Source organism: Emydura macquarii, unplaced genomic scaffold, assembly GCF_026122565.2.
Source record: "Emydura macquarii macquarii isolate MOO-44397 ecotype Brisbane River unplaced genomic scaffold, CSIRO-AGI_Emac_v2 contig_2473, whole genome shotgun sequence".
NCBI classification, from domain to species: Eukaryota; Metazoa; Chordata; order Testudines; family Chelidae; genus Emydura; species Emydura macquarii.
In genome coordinates this window covers 36614205-36636340 of record NW_027132610.1, presented here as the reverse complement: position 1 = coordinate 36636340, position 22136 = coordinate 36614205, and the positions used below count along the sequence as shown (strand labels likewise).

Genomic DNA, 22136 nt, shown 5'->3' with positions numbered 1-22136 from the left:
TTGTACCCAGGAGGAGTCTTTTACACTCTGGACATATTATTTTTGTAAAGATTAATAATTAGCCACAGTTGATGAAGTGAACTCACTTTAGAAATGCGAGGCTTATACTCTCTGTTTGATTTAGTAGTCTCTGAAAGAACATCACCCTCATCATAAATGGCTTTCTCATGGTTAAACTTTCAGACTCCCATTTCTGTGTCTTCCTGCTTTGGTGGCAAATAAATCCTCTTTTGTCTGTATTTTAAATAAAATATATGAAGAGTAGGCAAAAAATAGATTTCACCCTTAATTAGCTGCTTCCTTTTAAGTTTTTTGAAGAAGAGTTACATTTTAATTCAGATCCCTTCCATCTGTTACAATGTTTGCGTTTCTTTTGACTTCCCATTGTTTTCTTGTCAAACATCACATGAATCATTGCTATTTGTTTGCCATCCTTTATTATTATTATTTCTTCCTCTAAATGATTAAAACATCAGGTTGAATGAAAGGTTAGAAGAACACTTTGATTCACATTTACCTCCATCTTATTAAAACAAATAAACCAGCCGGTTATATAATTTAAAAGTGCTTTAGCTGTGGCTTGCTGGTGCTTTTATCAGCTCTGGGCTGAAGAGGTTGTGTGCATTTGGGCATGCACGTACAACTGTTCTTTGAAAGGGATAAACCTCATTAGATTACAGGTGTCTGGAAATAACTTCTGAGAAAATAGCTGCCATTTTCAATAAAGCTACTTCCTAACGGGAAACACTATTTATTATGTTCTTTAACTCAGGTGAACAGCTTTTCTTTTATTTAAATAAAAGTAGCCCCATTTTATGTCACTAATATTTTATTTCTTTTACTACATTGAACTGAGGATGGATCATGATATTTTGCACTCTAGTACTGTAGTGTATAAAATGTTGAGGACAAAACACCATAATGACTCTTAAGTCACAAAATGTGTATTACATTAACTTATATTGGTGTGATATTTCACTTGCCTGCATGCCACCCTATTTGCAGAGAGAGGGAGAGATGCATTGTATTTGCATCAGCTGGCTAGAATCAAAATTAACATTTTTGAAAGTATCTAGGATGTGGTAGCAATGGGCCTGATCCTGCATCCATTGATCTCCCATGTAACATTCCCAGTGACTTCACTGAGAGCAAGGGTTTGGGCCTCTGGTTGTTGGTTGTATGGTACTCTTTGGTTTGCAAAGGTCTTTCTGAGCTCAGCTCATTTCAACAGCCATTAAAGGAGGTGGCCTTCAAATGGATTTTTTTAGCAGTATTAGAAAAATCTATCGTTTCAGTTAAAATAAAATCAGGGCAATGTGTTAGTTTATTATTTTTATTATGGTAACTTCTGGAGACCTCAGCTAAGGTCTGAGCCCTATTTTACTAGGCACAGTACAGACATAGTAAGAGACAGTCCCTCCCCTTACTGCAATCTAAATAGAAAAGAAAGACAAAAGGAAAGTAGAAGCACATAGAGATGAAATGACTTCTCTAAGTAGATGAGTGGTAGTGCTGGGAATAGAACATAGATGTTCTGCCTACTTCCATAGTCAGAACAGCTCTTCACTCCCTTGGAATTAGCCTATCACTACAAAGAGTTTGCTCAGTAGCCCTCTATTGATGGTAGTTGGTTGACTCAGGACTGCTGCCTGCAGTTGATGGGAGATATGCAACCTACATAACATAGCTTGCATATCTCCCGTCGACATACTTACACTGACATACCATGGCATCTTCACAGTGCTGCGTCGACGGGAGACACCTTCCCATCGACACACCCTTACTCCTTTTGGGGAGGTGGATTACCGGCATTGACCGGAGAGGCCATCTGGGATAGATGGAGCAGGTCTACATGAGCGGGTCATGTAGACCCACTCAATCGATCCTGCTGCATCGATCGCCACGGAGTCCACAGTGTAGACATATCCTCAGAGTGCAGGTATATTGGATGTGGACTCATGGATTTTCATAAACCACGGTTATCAGGATTGCAAGGTACTTTTACTATAATAATAATGGCTATTTTTCAATATGCACATTTCTAAAGCATCCATCAGTATAGTATCTGTAATATACAATATATTCTGGTCTCAGTGGGACATCCCAAGAGTGACAATCCTCTTTTGCATGCTACATTCTACTTGGCATTGATTTAACTGCAGGATTATTTTATTTTATTTATTTGTTTGTTTGTTTATTTTACAACCTAAATCTACACTTGAAATTTCATATAGATTTCACACTTTTACAGTTGCATAAGTTAACAGAAATAATACTGGAATATAGTTGCATTTTATTCAGCAGAATTTGTAGACCCTTAGAATCTAAATGTTGCACACATTACACAAATGTGAATGTAAATGTTCCCCAGTTTACTTCTCAAGGGGGATGCATTTCATGGCATATGTATTACTTCAAACCTCCCTACCCCGTCCTTTTGAAGCATTAGGTCAAAACTGTTTTTTTGTCCATAACATTTCTGACCTTGTAACTATTTGGGCATGTTTATTCAAAAACCTCAAGATGAGTTTTAATTAAAAAGATTTTTTCTTAAAATTAAATACTCCCTTGCCCAGACTATAACTCCTGTCACATCCTCCGCAAACAAAAACAAATATGAGAGTTAAGAGTGTTAGCATTTTCACATTGTGCAAGCTCCTTTTAGTTACTCAATCTTGCTGAACATTGACATTTTCAGGAGACCAATTATAACACGGTTAAATTCTGCTAATGATAAGTGCTTTTACTCAGCAACTCACCACAATTTTCCTAATTTGTATTTTATACCTAAACATTAAGAGTGGGAAGCATTACTGTGAAGTTATAACATGCATACCTTTAGTGTTGTAAAGTACCTTGTGAAAACAGTGTTCGTTGTGACAAAGACACACTCCATCCTTATAGACAGGTACATAGAACAATAAGCAAAATTGGTAGAGTTTATCTGTATATATTTGTCTGTGGAACGATATAATATGTGTGTGTTAACAGTATACACAATATCTTTGTGTGCCTGTATATAAAATATACATATACTAAATCCGATAAAATGTAATATAATGTGCATGCAAGGCACTGTTAAACCCTTGGGTTTTATGGGTTTTGTGGTATACTCCTCTGAGTTAGGAAAACCTACTAATGATAACACTCAAGTGGGGTCTAAACAGGAATTTTGTCAGCACCTTCATAAGGCCCAGATTACTTTGTTAACAACTTTGGTGGGCTCCAGTCACTCCAGCGGGAACTTAGAGAGAGGAGCTTGGACAGAGGAAAGGTGAGATCTTTATGGGATGGGGAGATGGGTAATCTGAGGAAAGGAAAGGGGAGAAGAGGAGATCAGATATAAGTAATGTATTAGATCTGGTGAAAACTGGACATCTTCATAATGTGAAGCTATCTTTCCTTCTCAGGGCTTTGGCAACTCTTAGGCCACTAAACATTTGCTCTTGTGGTTGATGTCACCAAATCCCTGAGATGGAGGACTAGTTGCCTGTTTGTTCTTTACAAGTAGCTGCATGAGATGATTTGCTATATAGAGCATGTATACTTGGAGAAGAATATAAAACCTACAAAATCTCCTTCTCTTTCTCCTGCTTTTAAATTCACCATGAGCAGTATTTCGAGAAGAGTGCTTTGATGTAGATATTATATATATTTTTAAAGCCCAGTTTGGTGCAATGGGACGTAAAGAAAAAGTTGTTCATTTTTACATCTTATCCCTCCTGTTGTAAATCTTGAAAAATTAAATAAAATACTTTGTAATTTCTGGAACCCTTTAAACTCTTACTAAGTATGATTTAATCTTTAAAGTGGCTAATCTAGAGCAACCATGACAGGTGGCATATATTTTACAGGTGACATATTTCATGCTTGCTACATTTGTCCACCTGTTAAAAGAATTAGTAAAACAGGTTAATAGATAATCCAGATGTATTATAAGGAACCTAACCATAAGATTAGATCAGATACTTAATTCATATATAGCATTTTAAGGTCATTATCAATATAAAGGTATATAACTGAACATTTTATGATCTACAGTAAGTCTGGTTGAGGAACAATGAGGTTTATATTTTATTATATTTTCCATCATATTTTAAAAGATAGTAAGTTTTAAAAACAAGTATGTGTTTGACTTTATAAAGGAGACAGGGTTTTTTTTAAGACTTCCATACATATTGTCTTATTGACTTTAGATGGAAAACACAAGGCCTGATCCTGCTCCTGTTTAAAAAACTCCCATCAACTGCAGTTCCAGATTGGGTCTTTAAGCAATGACTTTTTAAAATGTATTGCTCTTCTTTACATATACTTTGTTTCATGCTTCTGGTTACAAGGGTTCAGCACCCTACAGACATATTTTTAATAGAGAATATTTGAAACTAAACATTTTATTTAAAAGGCATGTAAAGACCAAGTATAGTCAAATAAAATATAAGTCACTGAATTTAGAATATCTTAATGTACAGCCTGGGAGTTATGCCTTGCACTCATTAGTATGCACACATTCAAGATACCCAAAGTGCTGGTATATTCTATAAAGTAATTCTCCTACAGAGGTACTGAGACAGCTTTTATACTATTGTTGCTATTTATTCAGTATGTGTGGTAGAATTCTATGTAACTATAGCCACTAGCGGGTCCAGCCATCCTATGTTTTACAATTTTTAAATAGGTTTTTATCATACCTCCAGTTTTGATATTTACCGGGCTAATTTTCACATGTTCATTCTTTTTCACCCCAGGACTCTCACAAACATTTTGATTGCACTTCATGCATCACAGAAGAATAAAAATCCTTTAAGTTGAGGCCTTACTCCATTTCTTTTCTATTTCCAGTGCACAAAGAACATAAAGAGCAAAGAGAACACTGAAAGGGTTCAGAGAGTAAGCAGTGGTAGGCAGTGGAAGGATTGTCTACTCCACTGAAAAAGGGTTGGAACTTCAGGAAAAAGGAGGGGGCCAGGGAGGAGTGCAGGGGAGAAAAGGTGAAGAAAAGTGATGGAAATGAAATTAAGAATAGAGGGGAAAGGAAAAGCAGAGAGAAAATGGGCAGAACAGTTGCAGGAGAAGAGAATAATAGGTGCTACATCTGCCCTCTTTCCCTATGCAGCCACCACAGAAGCTTGACAATGGGCTTGGAAGGGGTGTACATGAGGACAGAGTTTGGTCAGTTACATTTGTGCTGTATTTTCAGCTGCTCTTCCGTGAAACATCTTTCTATTTCTCTCAATATTTATACTAGGATCATTTCACTGATGCAGGTGGTTTATGCAGGTGTCTGAGTATTTGAAAGACTTCATTGGTTATCAATAAATCTGCATCGCACTGAATTGTTGGCTTTAATTTTTCCTAATGTGAACTTTACAGACTAACTCAGATTAACCAGGTTGAAATTGAAAAACATGTTGCAAATACTTGTTGGTATACAAGGGTTGAACCAAAAGGACTTCTGTGCTGCCTATGCCTTCAAATACAGGTGTGTAGTACTCTGAGGTTCCTGGGTAGGCTGGGTATTTTATAATTATCCAGTGTACATGATTAATGTACTTCACAACTTGCCTCAATCACAGTAGTTTAGAGCCAGGGGACATACACTTTTTATCACACAGGACAGTATAGGAAGAATGAACCCATGAGCTTGTTGTTTATTTCCCATTTTGACATATACATATACATAGAGCTATATATCTTACATCTTATACCCATAAAGTAGTAGGCTTTGCTTTATACTTGTAAATCAGATAAAAATGCTTTTGGGAAGAAGGCTCTATGCATCCCAGTGCTTTTATTTCCAGTGTTACTGACTCAAATAACTTATTATATATTTATCATGATCTTCCCCCCCACACACACACAGCCCCTTGAATCTCTGTTTCTCTGTTGGATGGTAAAAGTTGAGAGAGGTGATTGCATCGCTAACAAAGTAATTGTTTAGTTAATCTCACTTTATGGATGAAAAGGCTCACTGATACTGATTAAATATCCTATACTGGGTTCTATATAAATAGCTACAAATGTGCAGAATGGTTACATTACATGGTATATTTAACAACACAGCTAAAGAATGAGATATGAGCTATGCCTTTAGTGATGGGAGTACTCATGGTTGCATGCAGGAATATTTTTGCTCTGCGACCATGAAGGAAGTAATTGCTGTTCAGTAGTACTCAGTTAAGTTTACATATCAGTAAAAATATATGCACAGAAGCTCCACTTACTTTCCCAATCTCCTTGCACTGATATGAATGCAACATATATTAAGGCTTTACAGGCATTAGGAATAGTTGCACAAATCTTGCAAACAGTGTTCAAATCTTGCAAACTGGAGTTATTATTATACTCCATTATTGATGGAGTTAATTTTGAATATATATAGGTGATGTTACATCAGTGACAGATCAACAGATTTCTTGATCACAACAGATTTCTTGATAACATTGCTAATTTAAAATGGTTTTACAACACATGAAATTTTGCAATTATATATTTTACAAACTGCTATTTCTGTTGATACAGTACAGGAATGAATATTTAAATAAAATGTTTGTTTTCTTATTTTAGATGGAAGACTTTATTTGAAAACCACAGTCATGTACTGAATTTTTTCCTGCTGAAGCAATTTGTGATATGGTAAAGAACATTGCAGTAAGGCATTCACTATTTGGAAGTTCTACAAAAACAAAGGGTTTTCAAAGAAACTTCCTTAACTTTGTGTATCAATGTTCTTCAGAAGTTTAAAGCATTCTGCAAGAGTGTCCTCCATTGGTTACCACCTGTGGCTCAAACCAGAGACCTAAACAATGTTTGTAAATGTACAAGTTTCACACTTCTTACAGTCAAAAACTGCAGCTTTGCTATAGGACCCTTGTACACAAAGTGACAGACCACTCAGAACAAGGCCTAGCATTCTCTTTTTAATGGAATGAAAACTCTGTCCTCCTCTGATGAAATCCTCTGTATTTGAGCACATCAAGTGATCCTTCCAGCAGCGTCCACCTACACTTACAAACTGTTATGTCACACCTAAACCAGCAAGACAGCTCAGAAGTAAACTTGTAAGGGGGCATAAGAGGATTCCTACAAAAAAAAAAAAAGGAAAAGGAAAAAAAACTGTTAGATTCAGTTTTCAAACTCTACCAACGTGGGTTTTCTTCTAAAGACGTTTTTTTCCACATGCTTTCCGAGTGACCAACATATGGATGTTAGACCACATGAAGTGAAATGAAATTGTGTCTAAGAGTAAAAAATGCTGAATGTAAGCAAAACTGTTTCACTGTTCACAAAGTCTCTTTTCCTAAAATAAACATAAAGAAAAATAAAATGAGTAATAATTTCTCATTCTAAACTGGCAGGGGTTTATGAAAAAAACAAAAGACTTTGCTTCTTATTCAAACTGTTGGTCATGTGTACAGTATATAAACACAAACCACACCAGGAAGGTATTATGTATGCAGTAGAATACTAGCGTTTAGGAAAATGAACATTTTAGATAACATGTTTTGTCACCCTGTTTGTCAGAAAGACGCCTTTCTAGTTTTAACGCATGCAGGCATGTAAATATTTGTCCTGGAGTCACAGTATTAATGAATGAGATCTTAAGCATCTGGTAACGAGTCAGAATTCCATATCAGCCACTTTTATTTGTATATTGAGCCCTGGTGAGTGCCCTGAAACAGCACTTTTAAGAATGGACTGTGGCTGAGCAGCAAGTCAAAATGCCAGAAATATTTTTATATGTTAATATCATATTACGTCAATGTTGCTAAAAAGAAAACCTAACAAACACTTGATGTATCAGTCCAATACCACGTAGAGCTGAGTGATACAGTTGAAGTCTATTGTCCCTCCCTCACCTTATCTTAGGGAAGGGTGGTTATGTGTTATTTTCACTGTCTTTATGAAAGCTACAATGTGTTTTCACCTTTGTGCTGATAACTGGAAGTAAGCTGCAACACTCTGCTTATTACATACTAGCATTATGTTCCTTGCTTTGCATAATTTTGTGTTACCCCTTTAAAGACTGATTTTTGTGAATCAGTGTTGTTACTGTAGGGTTTGTGGTTATGCTTTCTTCATCTTTAATGTTTTATGCATATGAAATGTTATTTATTACATGGAAACATATCAGAATCTTAAATGTTTAAGATGTCTAACTTTAAAAAAATCTTCTTTACAAAGTAGTTCTGATTGGATATTCCTTTATCCAAGTAAAAAAAAAAACTAATGATTTGTAAACACTGGCTCTGAGCTTCTATGGTTTGTAGGTCTTTCCTTGTAATGCTGGTACACTCTGATTTAGTCCTCCACAATCCTTTTCTAACAATAGAAAAGCTGTATATACGAGTTCACATCATGGTAATTTTTTTTAAAGAAATATTGAGCAATATTTTTCATTAAATATTGTTACCAAATACTTTATAGTAACATTGTTTTTTAATCATGATTCTTTCATAGTTGCTTGAACACTTCAGACATTCTGTACTCCAGTTTTTTCATATGCAGTCTTTAAAGGGTTAACAACTGTAAATTTTGATGGACTTGTGGCAAGCTTTTGAATCATTCATATCTGAAAGAGAATTAAAAGCCTACAATTGAAATATGTAGTAGCATCTGCCATTGCTCTGCTCCTTGCATAGAGACACCTGTAAGTCAGTTTAATAGTTTTACAGTATATACTTTCAAGACCTTTAGGAATGCCTCAGTGTTTGGCTTGGTACATAAATGGAAATGTTAAGGATTAAGGGGGAAACAATTTATAAACTGGATATTAAGAGCTTAATAAAATGGTGTAAATATTAAAATTCATGAAATGTTACCGTAAATTGAACTTTGCCCCTCTTTAGTTACATAAGTTTTGGGTTGTTGTTCTTTTTGTTTGTTTTGTTTTGTTTGTTTTGTTTGTTTTTGCATAGATTATGAAGAAAAGTTGTGCTCATGTTATTGTTTATATGCTTTTGTAATCTTAAAGACAATAATGTCTAGTTGTTCTATATTATAACCACATTTGCGCTCTATGCAAGCCCTTGGAACAGAACATTCTCATCTTCATGTAGGACCTATGAAAATTGTCTATTTTTATCTATATATTTAAAGTTTTCTAAAAATGATAAAAGGTTATTACGAATTTTGTTGTACAAAATCTGTACAAAAATCTGTTTTTACATCATAATGCAAGAATTGGAAATTTTTCTATGGTAGCCTAGTTATTTGAGCCTGGTTTCAATGTGAGAACCACGTTTACTGTTATTGTATTTAATTTTCTTTTTCTTTTCAACAATCTGCTAATAAAACTGTCTGAAATCTCCCTGCGACTTTATTTACAGTTCATCTTTATTAAATTTTGTGAAATGTATAACATCAGAGGAATATTTACTTTCTAATGGGAGGCATCTAAAAACAACATAAGTCAGCTCTTTGTAATGCGTGGAGAACAATGCTGAATGATTTTATTTAACATGCAACTGCTTCTATCTCTAATATGAATTACTGTGGTGAAAAAACATCATAAAAGCACACTCTGTGGTTATTGTTTAACAAGCAGATTTTCCATATTTTGTTTCTTGCTAGCTAAGCAAACTGCCCCCATCTACATGATTTATTTATGTACATTTCTCAGTTTATGAAGCTGTTATTTGTACCTTTTTCCTTTATATTGTGATATTCCCATGATTCTTATTTCACAAAGCTTTGTGCTGAATAATGTAAAGTGGACACATTGATGGAACAAAACATATTATTCCCATAACTACGAGAGTGGGATTGGTTACTCTAACCCAGTTGTTTTTGTCTCAAATCTTCTTCAACTGATACGAAATATTTAGAAATCCTAACACTTTTTTGTTTGTTTGTTTTATGTTCAGGAAGTATTTCAAACATTTAAACAGGTATTTTATAAAAAATGTCTCATAAAATTTCATAAAATGATGTATTTACATACATGTAGATGTTTCTGAGGGAGTAGAGAACTTGGTGGCATTTTTAAAGGCAGGTCTTTAAAAACAAATTTGGAAATATGATATTTTTGCACTAGAAAGCCCCCAAATTAGATGTTCTTCTTACACATTAAGGGCAATTTTTCCTTTTTTCAGTGATGAGAATGAATGAGCTTTCATCTGCAATATCACTCCCTATCTTCACTGGAAGCAGGTTTGTTTTGGGAACCATGAGGAGATTAGTTCTGCTGGAGCAGCCTATTTAATTACTCCTAGTGGTGCTGCAAAGATGTGGTTTAAGGGTTGCATGGATCCCACTGGATTTTTACTGCTGGCCAATAGTTATCCCCTGCACACACAGCAACAACATTCTCCCTCCTCTTTCTGCTTTTAAAATGTCTGATGGGCAAAAACATCTGTGTACTTGGGCAGCAAGTGCCTCCTTGGTGCACCACTGGAACTTGCTGATAGCACGGAAGACTAGAGTGGTGCAATTACAGACCTAAGATGAAAAAAAAAATGTTTAGTCTACAAATTCATCTCTCTGCCAGTACAGGATTGTTCGCTACTGTAATTGTCTAGCATTTTTCCAGCCCACTTTTAAATATCCCAAACAAGGAGCTTCCATCATTTCCTTCGGAAGCAACCTGCACCTACATTGCCTTCACGTCACCCTCTTTGCACAACGAGTCATCTCTTTAGCAGTGAGACAGCAACCAGCAGCTGGGACCGACCAGAGCTTTGGCTGAACTGGTCCAGTTGGGCAACACTATTGCACACAGCAGGAACTGAGATCTGCCAGTGCAACCATAAAAGCAGATCCTCCCCCACAGAAAGCACAATCAAGTGGAAGGAGATGTGGAAGACACCCACAGACGATACAGTAAGGAGAAGTCTGGGTCAAGAAGCAGAAATGGAGCTCTGTATCAGGAACAGTTGTAGTATTCACATCTTGCCCATCACTGTAGTATCAGATCTGGCCATGGACACAGGCTCCTGAACTGGGTAGAAAATATTCATCTAAAGGTTTAGGAAAGTCCCTGAGGCATCACCTGACAAACTCAACTAATGAAAGCATAGAGGAGAAAAAATGTGGTATATTTCTCCCTCTACATATGGAGCTCTGAGGTTGCCTTCTGGCCTGAAATGTAGCTCTCAATTCTGTTGAAAGTGCCACAAACCTTTGCAAATTGGCTCACCGCTTACATGATGTTTGTCAGAGTACTGTCCAATAAACAAAGCCCAAGGGGAAAGATTTTCTGATGTTACTAGTGATTTAGGGTGTTCCTGGTTTTGAGTGCCAAATTATAGACACTTTGAATGTCTTTCTAAAACAATACGCTTCAGCTCAATCACAAGACATGGGCTTAATGGAGGAATTACTGGTTGACATTCCATGGCCTGTGTAATGCAGGAGATCAGACTAGATGTTCACAATAATCTTAAAATCAATGAATCTGTAAAAAGGGGCCTGATTTTCAGACAGATCTTGATGAAATTTAGGCCTTTTAATGTGTACCAAGTTGGACAAAAATTCAGGTACCCAAAATCACTAGACGCTTTTGACAATATTGCCCTAAATGCTCTGTTTTTGTATGTAATCCAAAAAAATTCAAACATTATCTGTGGGTTAATGTTATGGATTCCTATGGTGAGGATTTGTACCTTCAAGATGATCCATTGTGAAATGTCAGTTAGATTCCAGCATAATAAGGATACTACATATTGTGACAGGTTGGTTTACTAATCACAGAGCCTGTTCTACCATGCAATCTCAAGAATAATTGCTCATGATGTCAGGTGGCAAGAAGCACTTGCTTTACCCACAAACTTTGGGGAATTACAGTTGTTCTGAGGCAGAAGTCACTGGTATACTTTTGGGGAAATGCATAGTTTTTGCCTCTATGCATCAGGTGTGTCGAGGCTGAAGGAATGAGCAAGGTTAACGGCATAAGAGAGAGGGGGATAAATTCAGAGGGGAAAGAAGACAGAGGCTCCCATTCAGATTAGGATTTAGCCTTTTTGAATTCTGAGTCAGGATGAAGGCATAGGGATTTATGGGAAAGTTTCATATTTGGTTCTTAGATAACTTACAGGGGTCCTCAGATGCATTTTTTAACAGGGAATTGGAAGTGGGTGTGATACCTATAATAAAATAGAAAGTACTACTTTGGTTGAAAGCAGCTGGCATTTTTAGGCCTTTTCCCACATATTGTTCATTGAACATGGTTTCTGAATAGCCCCAGGGCAAGTTATGCTGTTGCATACCATGAATTAGCTGGAAAATGAATGTTGTAAATAATCAGGAATCCACCTGTGTAATGCAACTCCTCTGATAACATAGCAAAACTGTTTCCATGACTAGGAAACTGGGTCTATGATGGAAAATAGCAACCTACCTTAATCAACCTTAATCTACCTTAATAATGATGCTTTGCAGTTCTACATCATTTTCTCAAGAGCAGATTGCAAAGATTTTTAAACATTAATTAATTTAGTCTCATTAACACCCTTAGGGAGGCAGGCATTTTTATCTTCATTAAACAACTAGGGAAACTGAGGCATAGAGCGATTACACCAACATTTTAAAATTTGGGAGACAACAGTGGTGTTAGTGCTCTTTAGCTTTGCCAGTTTACCCCAGTCACTAATCCCACTTGAGAAAACATCTGAACAGATTTTACGTGTTAATCTGACGTATTTTAAAATTTTCCTAAATCATTGATTTGCTTCCACTATTTTAAGAAGGCACTCCCAATTTCTTCCCTCTTAGCTTGTGAGAGGCTTAGTGTTCCAGCAGTGCATCTTCTTGCAACAACCAGAGGTAACAGCCTGGCTAATCTATTAATTTTTTCCCCATTTAAAATTACTTTCCCAAAACTGTAAACAAAAGAGAAGGAAACAATAGTTGGCAAGGAAACAGATTGCTTTAATACTTTCTAAAAATCAACCCGAATATTATTTAACACTTACAATGTGGTGTGCTTACAGGCCAGACTGGTCAATGCCCCGCTTTGTTAGGCACTGTACAAATATAGCAAATGACAGTCCCTGCCCGCCCCCGCATAATGCATATATGAGACAAGTGAGCCAGGGTTCGGGGGGCGGGGGAAGGGAGGCAGACATCATAGCAAAATAGGCTATAGTACATTAATGTCAACCCATGTAATCTGAAAGAGGAAGGGAGAAAAGATTTTGTAGAAAAACACAGGTGTGTACTTCAGCAAAGTACTTTTTGGAATTGCCTAACACTTGGTACAACCTGATGTATTTCAAAATCAGGATATTCACTCTACAGATGTATTTCTGTGACTCCCAGGGATGTCATGTCTATTGGAGACAGATTAGCAATCGCCAAAGAAGTGTAAAGGTTCACTTCCAGAAACTCAAGATTCCTCTCTAGCATATAACTGTTCCACATCTGAAAGTCTCTATTAAATTTACTTAGTAGGTTGGTTTTTTAATGTGAATCCATGAAGGAGAGTTTTATTTCAGGGCTCATTTTTGGGCAGATGTGACCATTGGGTAGTACACACAATTTCTCTTTATTTGCTCGGGGAAGAAGTTTCCTTGAGCACATTCAGCAGACTGGCATTGTATGATGAGTCAAAATATTTATGCTACAATCTCAAAGGAAATGATCCTTAAAAAAGAAAACCAGTGTGAAGCCCAATTAAATACTATATATTCATTTACATTTTTTTGCATTCTGTTCCTTTTTTCCCCCCTTCAAATCTGGTGTTACAGATCTTTGAATTTACCTGTTGGCCAATTGTAAATCACATTCCTAATTTTCTAATAATCTAAACCAAGTTTTCAAGAGTTTAGTTTGTTAATCATTTTATTTGGGACTAGACCATTAATTTAGTGATTAAATATACCATCAAATGCTGCTTTCATAGTTATGATTAAAACACGTAAGTTCCCCAGCAAAAAGTGTTTATTGATAATGTAATTTACCCTCAGAATTTAATTAAGGGATCAGACATGAGAACTGGGGAGTGGTCAAAGGAATAGATTTAGGACAATAACGTCTAACATTTTAAAATGCCTTATAGCATTGTCTGAGGAAGAATGGGATAACGTTTTGAGCAGCGACCACTGCCTATCATGTTGACCAGTACTGTCTCATTGTTTACTTGCATTTCTCCTTCTGTCTAGTTCAATCTGCCTCTTGTTTTATGTTTAGACTATAAACTCTTTGAGGCAGTCACCAGCTTTTTGTTCTGTGTTTGCACAGCTCCTAGCACAATTGGGTCTTGGATCTTGACTAGGGCACCTAGGTACTTAGATAATACAAATAAATAATAATAATCAAGGGACTGATAAAAACTAATGAGGCAATGATAGCTTAAGAGTCATGACCAGGGTTTAACTTCGAATTACACCTGTGGTTTGGAATGATTAATTGCTGCTAGTCGTTTTGGAAGAGTAATCTGAGCTACTGTTTGGTGCTTTGAAGGACTCACATAGCCACTTGAGCTCTGAGTGTCTTTTGCAACAAAATCAAAATTCAGTGAAACCTCACCTTTACTTGGCTTTGTTACAAGCCAGAAGTTCGGCGCATGTTTACAGAAAAGTGTGCTGAAGTTCATGAACTTCAAACTTGGGCCACATTTCAAGCTAAGTCTAGGCTCAGTTTTGGTTTTCACCTAGGGAAAAAATGATAGTTTTGGCTGAGTTCTGGGTGCACATTTTAAGTTTCAAAAAGTGAAATTCACTCTGGAAAGCTGAACCACATGTGCTGAAATTGGGACGAGCGTTTAAACGAAAGAGTACTAAGTAGAATGGCTCTAACATAGCTATATTTTAAAGCAGAAAGATGGAAGGGCATCTCAATAACAAGGAAATAAGGGTTAGGCTTCTGTTTAAATTCTTCCTTTCTGCCACCTTATTCCTGCTATTACAGGAGATCACATGCTGGTTTTCATCTTGACAAATGATGCATGACTACTCTGGGTGTGAGTGATGTACCTTCTGTGAATGCTTCTAGTATTCTTCTGTCTGGGACAGCTCAGCAGTATTGTATCCTGTTGTATTTTTTAATCCTCCTATTTGTTTTATTTTTATTTCTAAGTTGTAATAGTTTATTTATTTACTTACCAAAATGGCATGAATGAACATGTAATACTCTCTATGCTGGACAATGAAGCATCTCAAAGCACCCACTTGGAGATCTTCAACAAATGTTTAACTAGAGAGAGAGAGATTAAAATAATAGCCTAAACGACTTAGATTCTAGTTCTCTCTTCCATCAGCACCTTTCTGAGAGACACTGAAACTCATCTGCAGACACAGTGAGATTTCACAAGTCTTGATTTAATAAAATTCTGCAGGTGCAGGGGACGGGGTCATACTGAAGCAATGTATCAACATAAGACCGTTCCCAGGTAAACAGCAAACAGGAACCCACCAAACATCTGGTTTGCTAAGACTGCAAAGATATGTTACTGCCCGATATAATCAGTGTTGTGTATCTACTTTACTCAGTGTTTAATCAACTAGCGGGTTAATTATCTCTTAGCCTATTGTATACGGGTTATTATATTCTTATTATTTATTTAGCACCAAAATTATGGTCCTTGCCCTTAAGACCCTACAATTTACAGTATAAGACTGGAATATAATACTAATCCATCTTTGTAAACTACTGAAAATCTACAGATGAAAATTGCTGCATGACCACTAAGAATGATTATTCTTAATTTTCAAATGCCTCCGGCTTTTGCTTTATCTTTGTTTTTAAAAGTGAAGTTGGAATTTGTTGGATGAAGTGAAGTGTGTTTCCCCACACATGCTTTAAAAATTGCTGAAAGGATTTGGCTTAAATGTATGTTTGGAATATATGAAAATAGGATAGAATCATGAAAACTGTTTTTTAGCCTTAGACATTATGGAATCTGTTATAATTCGTGCCTTATACTAATAATTATCTACTCTATAACATTGATAAATTTAATTTCATTCACATGACAAGATTTAGCATCCTGTTCAGCCCATGACCAGAACTTCAAAACGAGGTGACTGAAGTTAGGCTCCTGATTCCTTATTCAGGCTTCAAAAGAGGTGACATGATTTTCAGGAGTGCTGTGCACCCAATATCTTAAAAAGCATCTTTGGGGCTCTCCAAATGTTGGAGTACAAATCAGACCATTTATATAGTTGTCTGAAAGGATTTAGGAGCCTAACTTTAGGCCCCCTCCTTCTGATATCTTGGCCTATAGTTTAATGAGTCAATTGCACTAATTCAAAAAGAAATGGCTCATGGTAGTATGACCCAGCACAAGATCTCATGGGAAAGATTTTACTACAGGGGAGAAATTAATCTATGTCATCACAGTGTGCCTCCTTTACCAATGCCAAAATGCCAAAGATATGAGAGTCCTGAATGATGTCCAATAGAAATGAAAAATAAAGTGAAAAAAAATTTGCAGGGAAAAGTGTTCTTTGAACATGGATTTGTAATGGACATGGGCTGTGATAGGGTGTTTTTTGGACATTTGATTATAAACTGATCCTGATTTTTATCATTATTTCTTTATTATTTATATTATGGCAGCACTGTTCTAGATGTCCTAATCAGGACACAGGTCTTTTTGTGCTAATCAGTGTAGAAACATGTAAAAAGGCACATTCCGGCCCCAAAGAGATTGGCACATTCCGGCCCCAACAGTCAAGCATGGGAATGTTGGCAAAGCAAAGGCACTGTTCAATAAAGCAAACAATGGATGGATTAAGAACTGGCTAACTGACAGATCTCAAAAAGTAGCAATCATTGTGGACTCTGTTGGAGGCTCAGTACAATTTGAGTTGCTTGACCACAGTCCTATAGGCCTAGCATAGCTTCAGTTGCTTGCTTGGCTATTCTGACCCCTGTAGCATGACATCTTCCAGTTAGCAGAGACTGAGTAACCTTATAGATGTCTCAGTTCCTGCACATCACGGCACATAGTAAGACAAAATACAGATACTGAGTTGCCTGCAGCTGCACATAGATAATGGTGATGGGAACAACAAACTGGGATCTGCAAATCAGGCATACCGTGTCTCACTGGTATGCACACTGATCACAAAGTGTCCAGAATCAACAATTGGCATCCCTGGGTGGGCTCAATCAGCTGTGAGTGAGAAGATTTTTAAGGTGTATGGTGCAAAGGTTTCTCTCACTGCTTGTCAGCAGGGTAGCAGCCTGTCTGGCACGATTCTCCACGAAGCTGTATTTGTATTTGGCTTCAGGAGGAGGGCATGATGTCCTCTACAATAATGTGTTGTGACTCAGGTGGTTGAGGGGTTGCCACTCCCACTCTCCTTTCGCTAGAATCTGTCTCGAATATGGAAGCTTTTGTGGATAATCTGGGTAAAAACCCGTGGTCTGGAGGACCATTTAAAGGTAAAACAGCATATGCAGACTTGATGCTCCAGTGAAAACAATTCACAAAGACAAAGCCTGATGGTAAGAAAAAAAATGTTTGGGCTCGTTTTAGTATCTAAAACCCTTACTGAAGAGTTAGGGAAGTTATCCAAAGAAAAACAAGGAGCTACATGAACAATTAATAGAATGCCAAGGTCAAGTACAGAAACTGAAAATAGAGTATGAATCTTCAGTGTCTGACTGTCTTACTCAGGCTAATTTGCTCTCTAACTCTCAGCGTGATGCAGAGGGTTAAAAAGAGGAAGCTAGACAGTGGGAGGAAGCAGCTCATATTTGGGAAGTGAAATGTTAGTACGTGCAAGCTGCGGTACGTGTTGTCTTGAAAAAGAAAAAGAGGGAAACTGAGGCCCAGTCCCATGCAATTTGTCGGCGGCAGTTGTCTCAGTGTACAAATTGATTGGCTGCTGCTCTGGGATTTATTGCTGCTGTGCAGACAGATGGAGGTTGTGACGGTGCAGAGAGTGATGGTATGCAGGACTTTGATCTGTCAGCCCTCTGTTATGCAGAGGTGTGTGGGATAAGAAGTCAGATCAGAGCATAGAATGTCCTTCCCCCTATGCTCCTCTCTATCAGATAGTAAAACAGCTGTCTGAGAGGATATGCAGCGGGCTACTGCGCCCATGACTCCTGTGATTGTAGAGACCAAGAAAGAGACTATTGGGGAGGGGGAGGAGGAAACCACCACTCACACTACCACCCAAGTGAATAAGATATTGAGACCTGAGCAAGCGCAGGCACTAAAAACACTTTAGCAAATATCACCCCTGAGAATGTAATTGCCTGGTTTGCACAGCTTACCACAGTGCCTCAGTTAGTGTCTCCCATTAGTGTTCCATTAGACACCTTCTTGGGACTTCCCGTGAATATACAAAAAGAAGAAAGAGCACAAAGGGATACCCTTATAAGGAATGTTTTTGAGGTAGTAAATCCTGGCAAGCACATTGAGGTACATTTTCTTTTGGAGTGTCAAGCTCTAGGTGAACTCCCTGATACTTATTTACAACATAAAAAAAATCCTATGGCAAGCTATGGGGCACAAAGGAGGAAAGTCAAGACCTTATGAACACAGACTTTCCAACTTGTTTTATAGAAGGGCTACGTCCGCAAGTAAAAGTTGCCTTGGGTACTCCGAATTTAACAGCTATGACGTGGGAGGCACTGTTACAAAGCGTTCGGCAAGCTCATATACTAGTGAACCAAGCCTTCCCTAATAAGCACAAAGGAAAAGCTGCTGCACAGATGGGAGGAAAAGTGGTTGCTCAGATCACCTTTCAGAATCAAAGGAGCAGGGAAGGTGATTTCGTCCCTGAGGGAGTTAACAGAGGACGTGGCCAAGGACGAGGCCATGGGAGGATCGATCTCCTGCGTTGGTTATTGTGGAATCGAGCTCTCCAATATGCCCCTAAAGCTCTAATTGATGGCAAATCAAATAATCAGCTGGCTGACCTGATCTGTCAGAAAAGAAGGGAGTCTCACACTCCGAAGAAATCTGTTAATGAGGGTCAATGACCGACCCCACCTCCTGAGTGGAAGCCTTCGGAGGCATGGGGGGGGAGGGGCTGTGCGTCCCTGAATTCCCTGATATATGCAGCACCTTTAACATCTAATAAATGGGGACAACCCACTATCTGGGTGGATTTTGAACAGGGGGTGTTTGGACAGCATATACTTGTAGATACTGGTGCCACTATTTCATTAATTAATGACCGCTTAGTTCCTGCAATGGTCAAGTTAAAGGGAAATTACCAGCAGAGGTTAGACTCATCATCAAATGGACTACTTAATGAGGTTATGCTGGGGTCAGTACTAGTACTGATGCTACTCAATATTTTTAATGATGATCTGGAAGTAAATATAAAATCACCACTGATAACATTTGTGGATGGTGCAAAAGTTGGCATTGTGATAAATAATGATGACAAGGCAACGTAGACCAACTGGGAAGCTGGGCCCATTCAAAGAAAATTTGTTGTAATACAGCCAAATACAAAGTTATACATATAGGAATAAGAATGTAGGCCATATCTACAACAGGGAGGACTATATCCTAGGAAGACTAGTGCGATCCTTGGGTGTATAAAGAGAGAAGTAGCAAGTAGGAGATGATTATCTCTCTGCATGTGGCATTGCTGAGACTGATATTAGAATACTGATGTTCTCATTTTAAAATAGATGCTGAAAAAGTGGATAAGGTGCAGAAACAAACCACAAAAAAATGATTTGAGGGCTGGAGAAAATGCCTGACCATGAATAATTTAAAGATCTCTTTTGTTTAGCTTTTGATAAAGAAGATTGAGAGGTCACTTGACTACTGTGTATAAGTAAATTCATAGAGAGAAACTACTGGATATTGAAAGGCTTTTTAATCTAGCATTGCAAGAACCAATGACTGGAAGTTAAATGCTGACAACTTCAAATTAGAAGTAAGACACATGTTTTTTAGCCATTGGAACCACCAAGGAAAACTACCAAGGAGGAAGTAGTGGATTTTCCATCTCTTGATGTCTTCAGATCAAGACTGGATGCCTTTTTGTAAGACATGCTTTAGTGAAATATAGGTTATGCTTTATTCAAACACAAGTTAGTGGGGGTAAATGGGTAAAATGTGATGTACTGAAGGTCAATCTAGATGATCTAATCTTTCCTTCGGCCTTAAAATCTACAAAGTTATGAGAAGGTACTGGAGCAGCTAGGTAGGACAAAGCTAAATGATGGAGGACCTTGAAGATAAAGAAGAAGCTTATGTTTTTGGTGCTGGTAAATAGAAATTTAGTAGAGAGACTCAAAGTGGGGGTTAGCATGTGTTGGGATTCCCCAAGACCCTCTTCTACTCAGTTACCAAAAACACAGTTCAGCTCTGGAATTTGGCACTCAGGTACTTTTATTTTGCATATAGCCTCTGTATTCCCAAGGTGGCCAGCCTGAAATGCAATAGATGGATACAGGGTACATCACAAATCCAAAGTTACACAGCAGAACTCATTCTTATATACATCTTTCCTATGTTCTTGGTTATACATTGCATCATGTGCTTCATGATTTGCTTGGTTACTTTTCAGGAACTAGTCCTTTTTCAGCCTGCTCTGTTCATGTGCTATTCCTGTAAAAGCTGATCTCTACATCCCAGGTTTATCTGTCCATTGCCCCTAGTACCAGGATATTCCCTGTTTATTTTAGCTAGACTGACTCCAGTCTAATCCTTGTTACACCCTTATTTACAACTTAATCTTCCATTCCTCTTCCCAATCATGCTCACTGAGAAGCAAAACCTTACTTATGGCAAGTTACTCGTGCCAAGTTAGACCTACTAGACATTCAGAGCATCAAGTGTTTTGACAGGCCTTGAGGGAAGTTAGGTAGCAGTAATCAAGGTGTGAGAAGAGGAGTTTTCAGTAGTCAAGATGAGATGATCAAGGTGTGGACAACAAGAAAAGACCAGCTCTTAGAGATGTTATCTAGGAAAATGTGGCAAGAGTCATACCTGGTCTGGATGTTGTGGATCTAGAGAGAAGGCTGAGTCAAAGATGATACTCAGATTACAAACCTAAATAATGTTTAATCATCTCTCAAGGCAAATTTAGAGTGAAGAAACTACATGGACAAGATCATGGGAAAAAAAGATGTCCTAAATTCCAGTCACAATGAACTAATGAACTCTGTTCAGCATTCCTAAGGTGACCAGATAACATGTGTGAAAAATTGGGACAGGGGTGGGAGGTAATAGGCACCTATATAAGAAAAAGCTCTGAATATCAGGACTGTCCCTATAAAATCAGGACATCTGGTCACCTTAAGCATTCCCCACTGAAGCTGCCATCCAATACGTCAGTGATGAGGAGATATACTGAAAGCCAGAAATAGGTTTCTACATGGATCTCTGAACAATCTGCACTCAATTTAAAAATTGAGGAGGCTAGAGATAAAGCATTACCTCTCTTCCGAGTTGATCAATAACAAGTGCATGTCTGGGAAACAGATGCTACTATTTCTCTTTTAAGCCTCTTTACTGTTGGAAGCTGAGCAACTTCACAGACCATGTGATGAGGAACTTGCAGATACAGTAAGCAAATAAATTAAAAATCACTTATACTTGGCCTCATCCAAGTGAAATCTTATCATATCTGCTTCAGAGTCACAACACTACAAAACATATACATGGCATCTGGTAAGAAGATAAGATTACTATTGGGAATTAGTGGTTGAAAAAAAATCCCTTTATGAAGTGGGCTGCAGATGAGTCTTTACTGAGAAAGTGAAATGATAAATGTGGCAGGTTTTAGAAAAATTACTTCCATTCATTTCAAACTTGTCGTATATTGTCGAAGTCCATGCTTATTTTTTCAGGTAGTCATAAAAAAAATGACGTTACCTTGATGTAAAGAAAGGGTCAGAGCTTCAGTTGATGGAAATTAGCATCTTCCTATAGAGCTAAGTCGATGTACACCGGCCAAAATTCTGGCTCAAAGTTTCAAGTCTCCAGTTTCACAGATGAGCATATGTAATGATGCCCGTGGCTGAGTCATATGCGAGGATTGGACCGGAGGCCTCTAGAGTGTGGATAAGAGGAAAACTTGAACTGATGACCTTGTCAATATCAGCCCCACAAAGTTCAAAGGAGACCCATATGAGGTTTGTGATTTGGATTGCATTTGTGAGTCAAGGTTAGGCTAGTGGACTTTGGCTTTGAGCAAGACTTTTTGGGAGGGGGAATGAGTGTCTGTCACAGGCTCCCATCCGGGTCTGTGTTGGGTCTCTTGCTGGGTTCTTCG

General features: G+C 37.7%; 1 protein-coding gene across 3 annotated transcripts in view; it reads left to right on the top strand.

Moving 5' to 3' along the window:
- DACH1 (dachshund family transcription factor 1) overlaps positions 1-9298 on the top strand; it is a 436323-nt gene extending 427025 nt beyond the window's left edge. For all 3 annotated transcript variants that reach the window (XM_067563215.1, XM_067563216.1, XM_067563218.1), the window contains one exon: positions 6565-9298. In XM_067563215.1, coding sequence (XP_067419316.1) covers positions 6565-6602 — 38 coding nt within the window. In that variant the 3' untranslated portion in view covers positions 6603-9298. The remainder of the gene's footprint in view (positions 1-6564) is intronic.
- The last annotated feature ends 12838 nt before the right edge of the window (positions 9299-22136 follow it).